We start from the raw sequence: 13,049 nt of genomic DNA on the forward strand, positions 1-13,049 counted from the left end.
CTGGAACTAGCCTGACCTGACATTAGGCCTAATGACATCCTAAATTTGTTAAGAGTCAGTTATCAATGCCCCAAGGAATTGAAAAATTGTTGTAACACAGCTTAACAATTAGATAGAGACAGACTGCTTGCTGAGAGATCATTTCATTTGTATTTATAGAAGGGATCCAGTGACCCCAGTCAATACAAGGGTCAGACAATTAAAGTCCAACAGTACTGCTCCAATTAGTACTGTGAGATGACACACATTACAAACCATAATGGTCAAACTTTAAAATGGATACCTATGGATGTTGATCGGGCACGACGTGCTTATGTATGTTCTGGGGCACTGCTCCTCAATATTTTAGGGTAGAAGATGTTTTTTAAATAAGATGGCAGGACAGCACTATTTAATTTGATTTGATATGTATGCTACATTTGCCATGCTATACTGCAGGAGGTAGCAAAATATCTCCAACCTGCCAAATTAAACATGCAAAAGATTCTTCAATAGTCATTCTTCACCATAATTTTGGATATAGTTCCGAAGAAGAGTCATACCGACTCAAAACATTAACGTTGTTTCTCTCTCCACGGATGCTGCCAGACCTGCTGAGCTTTCCCAGCATTTTCTGTTTTTATTTGTATAATATTCTTTGAATAAACCATTTAGTGCTCCAGATTCAGTAAATTCAAGTTTCCCTGGATTGTGTCTTTTTCTTCATGAAAATTGCAGCTCAATTATGCTGGAAAAAAATTAAATACAGTTTTGATTTCCTTTTACTCCTTTTGCTCTCCTCTTCCCCTTCTATACTGTTTTACAAACCAATACAAGTTACTAGTGGCAAAGCATTCCTTGTGAAAAGAAATTAGCCCAGCCTCTCTCCTGACACTCAGTGACAATTTTAAATGGTAATCATTTGTCATTGAATTCTCAATTAGAATCATAAACTCATACACAGTAGTGCAACACTCAACACATTGAACCTACGTCAACTCTTCGAAAGAACTATTCAATTAGTCCCACCCTCCTGCTCTTTCCCCATAACCCTGCAAATTGCTTCTTTTCAAGTATATATCCAATTGCTTTCTGAAAGTAACAACTAAATCTGCTTGCAACACCCTTTCAGCCAGTGCATTCCAGATCATAACAACTTGCAACAATTAGAGAAAACAATCTTTCCCTAATCGCTCTATAAAACTCTTCATAATTTTAAAAATTTATATCAAGGCTCCTTAGTCTTTTCTGTGGCAGTGTAAATAGATCTTGTATCCCAAGTCTCCCTCCATAACTGAAGGTAAATCTACATTGTATGCTCTCTATATTAAAAATTTGATTAAAAAAGTTTTAACACTTTCAGTGGGAACGGCACCATAGTAGTAATGTTACTGAACTAGTAATCCAGAAGCCTGGACTGATCCTCTGAAGACATGAGTTCAAAGCCCACCATGGCAGCTGTGGGGTGGGGGGCGTATTTAAATTCAGTTAATTAACTGAATCTGGAATAAAAAGTAATGGTGACCAGGAAACTGCTGGATTATCGTAAAAAGCCAACTGGTCCACTAGGGAAGGAAATCTGCAGTCCTCACCCTGTCTAGCCTAAATATGGCTCCAGATCCACAGTAGTACTTAACTGCCCACTGAAATGGCCTGGCAAGTCATTCAGTTGTATCAAAGTGCTGCAGAAAAGATCACAGGACAGACCACTCAGTATCAACCTAGGCAATGAATATGATGAAGATGCACCCAGCTCAATCAACCCTACAAAGACTTCCTCACTAACATTTGGGGAATTGTGCTAGAGTTGGGGAACTGTCCCCTACTCTACTCAAATCTCACACAGTCAAACTCACAGAATCATTCCTTGTCCTAGACATCTTGTTCTCCATTCCTGGTATTTCCTGTCCCACCAGCACAACAGGCAGAGCAGAGGTGGTGGCACAGGAAGGAGGGACTGGCCCTACGAATCCTCAACTGGACACTATGAAGTCTCATGGGCAAGGAAACATCAAGCTGATTACAACTTACTTCAGTACTCCTCCACATTCAACACCACTTGGAAGAACCACTGAGGATAGCAAGAAACAGAATCTACTCTGGGTGGGGGAACTTCAATGTCCATCACCAATAACGACTTGGTAGTGCCACTACTAACCGAGCTGGCTGAGTCCTGAGGGACTTGTCTGTCAGACTGGGTTTGCGGCAGATGCAGAGAGAATCAACAAGAGGGAAAAACTGACTTGACCTCACCCTCACTAATCTACCTATTGTAAATGCATCCGTCCACCAGAATACTGGAAGTGTGACCACCATACAGTCCGTGTGGAGATTAAGTCTCACTGAGGACACCTCCATCGTGCTTTGTGGCACTACCACAATGCTAAATGGGATAGATTCAGAACAGATCTAGCAGCTCAAAACTGGGCATCCATGATGCACTGAGGGCCATCAGCAGCAACAGAATTGTAATCAAGCACAATCTGTAACCTCATGGTCTACCATATCCCTCACTATCATATACCACTATCATAAGGCCAAGGGACTAGCCTTGGGTCAATTACAAATGCAGGCAAGCATGCCAGGAACAGTACTAGGCATACCCAAAAATGAGGTTCCAACCTAGTGAACATAGGAGTTTCTGCATGCAGAACAATGAATCCAGCATGCTGTAGCCAGAGCTAAGCAATCCCACAACTATTGGATCAAATCAAAGCTCTGCGGTCCTGCCACATCCATTCATGAATGGTGGTGGACAATTAAACAACTAACAGGAGGAGAAGGCTTCATAAACAGCTCCATCTTTAATGATGGTGGAGCTCAGCACATCATTTCAAAGACAAGGCTGAAATGTTTGCAGCCACCTTCAGCCAAAATTCTGAAAGGATAATCCATCTCAGCCTCTTGAAGACCCCAGAATCACAGTTGCTAGACTTTAGCCAATTCAATTCACTCCACATGATTTCAACAAAAGGCTGAGCAACGGCCTATGGGCCCCAATAAAATTCCAGGTGTAGCAATGAAGAGTTGTGCTCCAGAACTACTCTCATTCCTAAACAAGCTGTTCCATTAAAGCTACAACACTGCTGTGCAGATGACAGCTTGAAAAAAATTGCTCAGGTGTGTCCTGTCCATAAAAAACATGACAAATGCAATCCAGTTAATTATTGCCACATCAGTCTATGTTCAATCATTCACTAAGTGATGGAAGGTGTTGTTGACAGTGCTATCAAACGGCACTTACTTAGCAGTAACCTGCTCACCAATGCACAGTTTGGGTTCTGCCAGGACAATTTGGCTCCAGATCTTATTGCAAACTTGGCTTCAAACGTGGACAAAAGATCTGAATTCCAGAGGTGAGGTGAGAGTGATTGCCCTTGACATCAAGGCAGCCTCGGACCAAGTGTGGCATCAAGGAGCCCAAGTAAAACTGAAGTAAATGGAAAATAGGGTGAAAACTTTCCACTAGTTGGAGTCATACCCAGCACAAAGGAAAATAGTTGTGGTTGTTGGAAGCTAACCATCTCAGTCCCAAGACAACAGGAGTTTCTCAGGGTGGGTGTCCTAGTCCCAACCAAGTTCCACTGCTTTGTTAATGACCTTCCCTCCATCAGAAAATCATGAGTGGGAATATTCAATGTTTACTGCACAGTGTTCAGTTCCTTTTCCTAACTATTCAGACAGACAATGAAGCAATCCGAACCCAAATGCAGCAAGACCAGGGCAACAGTCAGGCTTGGGCAAATAATATTCTGTGCCACAAGCGGCAGGCAATGACCATCTCCAAAAAAAGAGAACCTAACCATATCCTCTTGACTTTCAATGGGATTTCAGTTGCTGAATCCCCCACCATCAACACCTTGTGGGGTTATCATTGACCAGAAATTTAACCCCACCAGTCACATAACTACTGTGGCTGCAAGAGCAAGTCAGAAGCTAGGAATAAGTGACTCATCTCCTGTCTTCCCAACACCTGTCCACCATATACAAGGCACAAGTCAGGACGGTGATGGAATACTCCTCTCTTGCCTGGATGAGTGCAACTCCAATAACACTCAAGAGGCTTCACATCATCCAGGGCAAAGCATTCCACTTGACTGCACCCATCCACCACCTTAAACATTCACTCCCTCTGCCACCAGTGCACAGTGGCTGCAGTGCGTACCAACAACCAGATGCAATGTGGCAACTCGTCTAGACTTTTTTCATAGAAGGCACACGGGAACACCACCACCTGCAAGTTCCCCTCCAATTCACACACCATCCTAACTTGGAAGTATGTCGCCGTTCCTTCACTGTCACTGGGTCAAAATCCTGAATTCCCTTCCTACACCACAGGGACTATAGCGGTTCAATTAGGCAGCTCACCACTACCTCAAAGCAATTAGGAATGGGGAATAAATGCTGGTCTTGCCAGTGATGTTCACATTCTATGAACAGTTAAAAGAAAATTCTGAAAGGCCATCTAGTCCATGGCATTAGCAGTTCAAATCAATGATTTGATTTGTCTGCATTTCTCCAAAGGTCAGCCTAATGCTTAGATCAATGGTTCTACTTTTTCTATCTTGGCAAAAATAATAAATTCCCCATTAGGCAATACCAACAAAAAAGTTCTGATGTTGTACTTTCTCCATACCTGTTACCCTGAATAGGTGTCATTTGTCCATGTGGTGTTGATACAGGTGTTGGTGGCTTCAAATCTCCGCCTTCTGCCACTGAGCTGCTGGTAGACTGTGGCGTCTGCGGTCCTTGCAAGGAACCTGAACCTGCTATAAAATGAGAAGAGTTAGTTCTATTCTTTATAATGCTTGTGAGCCTATTAATTGATTTGAATGGAGATTTATTGCCACTGAGCAATACCTTTTAATCTTTGTTACATTATTCTGATGCCTTATTATTGAAAATGTTAACAGCGTAAGACAGGTACACTATCTAATGAAATGCTACATTCCACACCCAATATCCCCCATATAAATGATCAAGCCTACTATGAGATTTGTGGCTGAACACCTGCCCTACAGCCAGGTAATAATTCTAAAATTGTGCTCTGTAGTTGCAAAATGCTTTACATTTTAGAGGCTACTTTCTGGAACATCACACAGAAGGAGAAATTCATGCTGAGTAGTAGGAAACAACCAACACGTCCTGTTTCAACTATCCCTCCCACTGTCCAATCACCAAATGTGCTGCCAGTGGTTGAAGAACTGCTCTCCACTCTGAAAATGGCTCTGTGAAGGCAACTGGCCCCTGCGGCAAACTAATGTTAGAGAGAAAAATACTCTCAGGAATATACACAATAAATGAGAGAGAATAGTAATGTAAGGATCAATTAACTTTTAGAGCATACATTACTGTAACAAAAACTGAAGGAAGAAATATACAATGGTATAAACCTTTTGCCAGAAGTGACAAAGTACTGACTAAAGTAAACAAAGGAAGGACACTAGAGGTTAAGTATGCTCACATACTTCAGACTGTATAACCAGCTATCATGCTGAGAAGATAATTTACTCAGTATGAACTCACTACCCCAATTTCAGAAGTCAAAAGTCATGGGATTAGCAGTTAATCTGTGTGGATCAGAGATCATTTGGAGGTAATATCTGTTTATATTCAAAACCCCTCCCATCTAATTTATCTTGCTGTGGGGAATTCTCCATCTCAATACATGACATTTCAATGGCATCACCTGTCGGCAAACAAGAGGTAGTGTTTGGGAAGCTTGCTGATGAAGGTCATATTTTGATGCAATTGATGCTGTCAGTAAGCAACAGAGACTCTAACATTGATGTCAGGAACTCAGAATTAGGCCAGGAAAAAACAACGGTGTTACCCTTCTGATCATGATGCAGAAACCTTTGGGAAAGTGCATAATGGCCATTGGAAAAGAACACAATTAACTAACCTGCTGGCAAGTTCACACATGAAGTATGGCCACTTAGGCAGGTAATCAGAGTGCATCTAGTAGCCATGGAAGCAAAACTCAGTAAGAGCTTGCAACTTTAGAAGGGGTTGGAAAGAAGGTGGTAAGAAAGAAAATTACGACCAGTAACCAATGTTCCCTCTAATTTCCCTTTGCTACGTGTGGCCTGTTTGTTATACTGCACAGTCCCTTTAAGATTGCCGCATATGCACACATCTTAAAGGGACTGCTTCTTGTGCGCAGCCAGTTGTCCCCTGTGCAGTAAATTCTGGATTGCTGCGTGGCCACATGCCCATTCAACTTAAAGGGAACATTGCCAGCAATGAGAGTTTTGGGTAATCAAATGAACCATCTGTCACAAGGCGAATTGAAAAGGACGGAAGCCATAAGAGAAAACACTGGCAGTATCCGTGAATCAATATGGCAGTCATCATTTCAACATAGGCTAGTGACTGAGGGAGAGAGAGAGAGAAGAGAAAGAGAAAGAGAGAAGAGAAAGAGAACGTGAGAGTGGAGCGGTGGTGGGTGGGGGGGGGGGGGGGGTGCGGGGAAGAGAGAGAGAAGATAGAGGCAAACAAATTGTAAACAGGACAAGATAGAGGAACAAAGGCTACTTAGCCCCTCGAATCTGTTCCGTCATTCAATGAGATTATGTCTGATCTGTGAAATAGCTCCATGTTCCTGCCTTTTCCCCAAATCCCTTAATACCTTCAATTAACAAAAGTCTATCAATCTCAGTTTTAAATTTAAAAAATGGTTCAAATGTGGACAAAAGAGCTGAAGTCCAGCAGTGAAGTGAGAGTGACTGCCCTTGACATCAAGGCAGCATTTGACCAAGCCTAAGCATCAAGTAGACCTAGCAAAGCTGAAGTCAATGGGAATCAGGGCAAAACTCTCCATTGTTTGGAATCATACATAGCACAAAGGAAGATGTTTGAGGCCATCATCTCAGACCCAGGACATCACAGAAAAACAATTTGTTCAAGTCATTTTAATGATCTATGTACCTGGATCTCTAAGTCTCTTTACACCACTGCCATTTCTAGTTTTTCACAACTTAGAAAGCATTCTGTTCTATCCTTTTTAAGTCTAGTATAAGCCGACCTCACATTTATCTACACTTAAATCCATTTTCCACAGTTTTGCCCATTCACTATCAATATCTCTGTAATTTTACACTTCCATCTACACTGCTTATAATACTGCCTATCTTTGTGTTATCAGCAAATTTGGATATGTGGCCTTTGATCCCAACATCTTACTCACTCATAAAAACAGTGAGTAGTTGAGGTCGCAACACAGATCCTTGGGGGTACCACTAAGCACATTTGGCCAATTGGAGTATCTGTCTATTATCTCTACTCTCTGCCGCTTGATATATAATATGTGCCATATAATAGACTTGTTAGCAAAATTCAAGAAATGATATTCAAAGGCAGTGGCAGCATGAATTGGCTAAGGGACAGAAAGTGGAGATTAACAGTGGACGGTTGTCATTCAGACTGGAGGGAAGTATTCAGTGAGGAGGATAGCAACAGGTCTTCAAAAGGAAAAAAAGCTGAAAAGTTAAATTCCAGAGGAGAGGAGTGATTGCCGTTGACACCAAGGCAACCTTGATCGAGTGTAGCATCAAGGCGCCCTAGTAAAATTGACACAATTAGGGATACTCTCCATTAGCTGGAGCCACACCTAGACCAAAGGAAGATGGCTGTGGTTGTCAGAGGCCAATTATATCAGCCCCAGGACATCACTCCAGGTATTCTTAAGGATAGTGTCCTAGGCCAAAACAACTTCACTTGGTTCATCAATATCCTTTCCTAAATCATAAGGTCAGAAGTAGTAATGTTTGGGGATGATTGCACAATGTTCAGTTCCATTTGCAACTCCTTGGTTAATGAAGCAGTCTGTGTCCACATGCAGTAAGATCCAGACAGGATTCAGGCCTGGGCTGATAAGTGGTATGTAACTTCCAGGCCACACAAGTGCCAGGCAATTACAATCTCCAGCAAGACAGAGTCTAACCACCTCCATTTGACATTCAAAGATGGTACCATTGTTGAATCTCCCACTATCAAAATCTTGGAGGTTACCATTGACCAGAAACTTAACAGGACCAGCCACAGAAATAGTACTGTGGCTACAGGGAGCAGATCAGAGGGTGGGAATTCTGCTGCAAGTAACTGACCCCTGACTGCCCAGAGCCTGCCCAGCATCTACAAGGCACTAGTCATGAAAATGATGCACTTGCCTGAATGAATGCATCTCCATCAACACTCAAAAAACTTAACATCATCCAGGACAAAGCAGTACATATGATTGGCACCCCATCCAGCACCACAGACATTCACTTCTACCACCACCGGTGCACAGTGCGTGCAGTGTGAACTTGATGGCGCTTCCCAGACCCATGGTTTCAATCACCTAGAAGGGCAAAGGCAGCAAGGGAACACCACATGGACTGCAGCAGTTCAAGGCAGTGGCTCACCACCACCTTCTCAAGTGCAATTAGGAATGGGCAATACATCCTGGCTCTGCCAGTGATGCCCAAATCTCATGAATTAATAAGAAAATTGGCTTCAACTTTCCTTTGACAATCCTTTTACTATTTACATATTTATAAAGGATACTAGTCATCACATTCCTTACACGCTAATTCCTCCACACACTCTTTGTCCCTTTAATTTCCTTTTTCAGAACTCTGCACTTTCTGTAAGCAGTTTGGTTCTCTATTATGAACTTGACATTTATCTGAAGCCTACCCTTTTCTACTTCATTTTAACCTCTATAGCGTGACTCATCTGGTGAGCTTTGGATACCCAATTTTTCCCCCTCCTTGGAATCTGCCTAGACCTTACCTGAACCATCTGTTCTTTGAAGGCTTCTTATTGCTTCTTTACCTGCCAATTTTTCATTCCAATCCACCAAGGCCAGATCCTTTTACAAGTCACTGAAATTATCTCTCTTTTCGTGTTGTTACCTTCACCATTGATAATTTGTTGTCATTTCCGTAACTACTCTAAACCTAATTAAGCTGTGATCACTGTTTCCCAAATGCTCTCCCACTGAAACATGCTCCATATGATCCACTTCAGTCCCCAGAATTAGATCCAGCATGGCTTCCTTCCTTGTTGGTTGATTAATAAAATTCTCCTGTACAGGAATTCCTCTGCCTATTTGCCCTTTACACTGTTATTTTCCCAATCTATATTAGGATAGCTGAAGTCCCCCATTACCACTATTCGACTGCTCGTGCATCTTTCTGAAATTTGCTCCTGTATCTCTTTCTCTCTACTTGTGGGCTACTGTACAGCCAGCAGTATGACGGTTCCTCTCTGTTCCTTAACTCCACCCAAATTAGATGCTGTCTTTCTTCAAGCACATCATCCCTTTTCAGCCTGCAACAATAATTTTCCTGGCTGTTCGCAATAGGCAGAGTACTGACTGCACTCAACCAGCTCATGCTTGCAAAACTCAGAACATAATGTCCAAAGTTAGATGTGATTCCACAAATGCTGAATAATCTCCTTGACTTCCACATCACCCCCAATCCTGTCTGTTTCCTCCAATTTCTGGACGACTCTTTATTTTGATGTTTTTCTCTCCCATACCTCACTACACCTTGTTTCTCCTATCTGATGTTTCATCCTGGTCCTCTATCCTTACCAAGTTAGTTTAACCCCCTACCCAAACACAGTATTAGTTAAAAACAAAAACAGAATTACCTGGAAAAACTCAGCAGGTCTGGCAGCATCGGCGGAGAGGACATTGGTCTCAGCCTTACAGAGGTGCAAACCATCCAACTTGTACAGGTCTTCCCACAGAACCGGTCCCAATACCTCAGCGGTCTGAACTTCTCACTCCTTCGCCTGCCATGCATTAACCTGCTTGATCTTTCTGTTCCTATATCCACTAGTGCATAGCACTGGGAGCAATACAGGGCTTACCAGCTTGGAGGTCTGCTCTTTTAACTTCCTTGCTAGCTCCTGAAGCTCTGCCTGTCAGATCTGAGCTCTTTTCTTAACAATGTCATTGGTTCCAACATGGACCACAACCTCTAGATGTTTCCCACCATGCAAAATGTTCTCCACCCCTTCAATGATATCCTCTACATTGGTAGCAGGGAGGACCATGTGAGACTCTTGTCAGCAGTTGCAGAAACTCCCGTCTCTCTCCCCGGCTACTGAATCCCTTATAAGCACAAGTTGTGCCTCTGTGCAGTTATTTGCTCTACTGTAGTACAGAGTGGGGGGGGGGGTGTCACTCCTTTGAGGTGGTGTCACCCTCACAGGTTTTGAGCACTGGAAACTAGTTGGTGAGCCTCATTCTGGCTCTTCTTCCTACCCTCCCAAATGGCCTTCTACTTGCTGTCCTCTTGAGCTTTATGTAACTATGAAGTGGCTATGTCTTGGAACAAGAGATCGTGTTTGAACCTTTTCAAAAATCAATAGACCTCTGTTTGGTCCTGCCTCAGTCTTTTCTTTTCTAGAGAGAAGAACTCCAGCTGTCCAGTTTTTCTTGATAGATGTATCATATCAATTTTAGTGTCATCCTTGTAAATGAAGGTACGAGGGCACCTATATTCATACCACTGGCTGGTATGCCAGTTTGCCGTACTATCATGTTTAATCAGCCCATTTTCCCAGAGGCAGAATCTTAGGTAGTTTAAGGAAGTTAATGGCCAATTAAGGCCAATTATCAGAGGCCAACTGGAATTTTTGAACCCTCTGCAGCCTGGGGAACAGGTCACCTGCCTGTAGATGGCCTACTTGCAGCAGACCAGGGAACCCAGCACTCCAGGCAGGCAGGCTTTGAGGCCTTCCCTGCCTGCCTGGTCACAGCCATGGCCATGCTGTAAAGGGATATTCCCTCAGTGGCCTGACACTGTGATGATTTTTTAAATTCAAAATGGAGGTACCTTTCCTCCCTCTTACTTGAAACGCAGGCTCCAACTGCTTCCCTTCTGGAGGGCCTCCTAATTGGTTGGCGAGCATACCTCCTGAATACTAATTGACCAGTTCGGGGAAAATCACTGCCTGGTGACAATTTCCCACACAGTATGGGATCGGGGAACCCCACCATTATGGTCCCGAATCAAAACCCAAAATCCTGTCAATGGACACCAGAATTGTGCACAGTATTCCAAGTTTAGTATAATCAAACATAATCAAGTTTAACATAAACTCTGCTTTTGCATTCTATTCCGTTAGAAATGAACCCCAATGCTTTATTCAAGTTTTTTATGGCTTTGCTAAACTGCTACTTTTAGTGATTTGCCTAGTTGAACTCCTAGCTCTCTTTCTCTCTCTACCCAATTTAGACTCTTATTTTCCAGTATTCTGCTTATGAAGATACACCAGCTCATTTATCTATATTGAAATTAATTTATAATTTGCATGCCCACCTACAAGTTTGTTACTGTCTTCTTGTATTGTGTCAGTCTTTCTCAGTATTAATTATAATCCCAAATTGGCATTGTTTGCGAATTTTGTCTTTCCAATTCCAGAGTTCAAATTACTTATGCAAATAATGGGACCTCGTGTCTAATTTCAACGGAGCTGATGAGCTGTGCACACTGGCCTCCGTTGATGTTGCAGCAGTCCACAGGTAAGTGAGAAAGGCCAAGTGATTGGGCCTCAGGCTAGCATGGCCAGGTGAGGAAGTGACGGGTTCTGGGCTTGGACTTGTAGGGGGTGGCCAGGGGGACAAGCTACACATTCAACTAAGTATGGGGCCTTCCTACCTATTCATGTTGCTGTGCAAATTCAACACATGATGAGTGGAGTGCTGGGGTGACTGAAAATTGAAAATGGGTCCTACAGGATTCACAGGATCCCAAATTTAATATGTTATTTTGTACTCTAAATGTTGCGACTGTGCGCTCCTATTATCTGCATTATCCAATATGGTGGCACATTTGACCTGCCATATTGGAAGCTTAGTTGGCTGAAAAAATGATGCTGTTTTGTAGCCTGTTTTCTAGGCCCACCTTTTTAAAAGAGGAGAGGAAGGGAGAAAATTGATGTAAAAAAGGTAAATAGGGTAACAATGTTGTTACAGACTACTAGCTCATTGACACAAAGCCACTGTACAAATCCTGACTGGCACTCATTGTTTCTACAATCAGTAGTTTTATAATGCTAGCCAACCTAGGCATGGTACAACTCAGGCCCGTTTTTATTACCAGTTTCAGATAGTTTAAAAATCAAGACAATCAGCAGCAGACCACACTAATACACTGTGCCAGCAATCCAGAGGTTGGAAGCGACTGCACACTATTTCTCCTAAATAGCAGCATAGAATAACTTCTTTAAAACATCACATATGTATCAGAACTTCCCTGACCCAACACTTCATTCAGCAAAACACTCCAGACGTTATTCCTGCTCAAATTTCACAACAAAGATCAGATAGATAAAAACACTGATGTCTTAATTACATGAAATTTAAAGAAATATATTTTACCATGGAGTTTTCTCTGAAAACTTGAAATTTTTCTGCCAAGTGTTATTGACATCGTAGCAGTTTCAAATTGCATCAATAATTTTGAACTGTGAAACCCTAGCAATACGTAACATGCATAATTTCGTGGCTGAAAGAGAAACTTGCTACAAACGACTATCGATGCTGATTTGCAAACAGTTGCAATGAGGTACACATCTGCTATCTGGGGTGACTATCATTCAGTCTGTTCTCCTCACTATTGGGTCAACTGACAGCATGGTTATGGCTAGAGTTTGGGTGCAAAGTCAGTCAGATAAACATTTAATCAAGCTGCACAGGTACTGAAACAATGTGAATGAGGAATTTGTACATTTATAAGAGAGAATTCACATCTGTTGCTGTTGTTTATCCAATCCAATGTTTACGTGCAGCTGATTTTACACAATCTCCCTCTTTTAATGGATATCTTGAAAAGATGTTCAGATATTGAGAAGGAAGAACTTGTGGATTGCAGCTTGTATGTGACGTGCTTTCTGTGAAGAAATGGGCTTGTTTCAAATGAGGAGCCACTACAAAATGCATGAAAACATCAGCTATTTGTTCCATCACATTCATCTCATTGAATATGAATTCCTTATGTGTTTTGAAGCATGGCCAGATGCAGCAGGTGTCAGTGTTGTGTTAACAAGAAAACAAAGTACACATT

The 13,049-nt window shown here is 42.2% G+C and overlaps 1 protein-coding gene across 2 annotated transcripts in view; it reads right to left on the bottom strand.

Annotated features, from left to right (window-relative positions):
- arid1b (AT rich interactive domain 1B (SWI1-like)) overlaps positions 1-13,049 on the bottom strand; it is a 947,552-nt gene that overhangs the window by 42,223 nt on the left and 892,280 nt on the right. For both annotated transcript variants that reach the window (XM_041178734.1, XM_041178726.1), the window contains one exon: positions 4,616-4,748. In XM_041178734.1, the coding sequence (XP_041034668.1) occupies positions 4,616-4,748 (133 nt within the window). The remainder of the gene's footprint in view (positions 1-4,615; positions 4,749-13,049) is intronic.

Source organism: Carcharodon carcharias, chromosome 2 (genome assembly GCF_017639515.1).
Source record: "Carcharodon carcharias isolate sCarCar2 chromosome 2, sCarCar2.pri, whole genome shotgun sequence".
NCBI lineage: Eukaryota > Metazoa > Chordata > Chondrichthyes > Lamniformes > Lamnidae > Carcharodon > Carcharodon carcharias.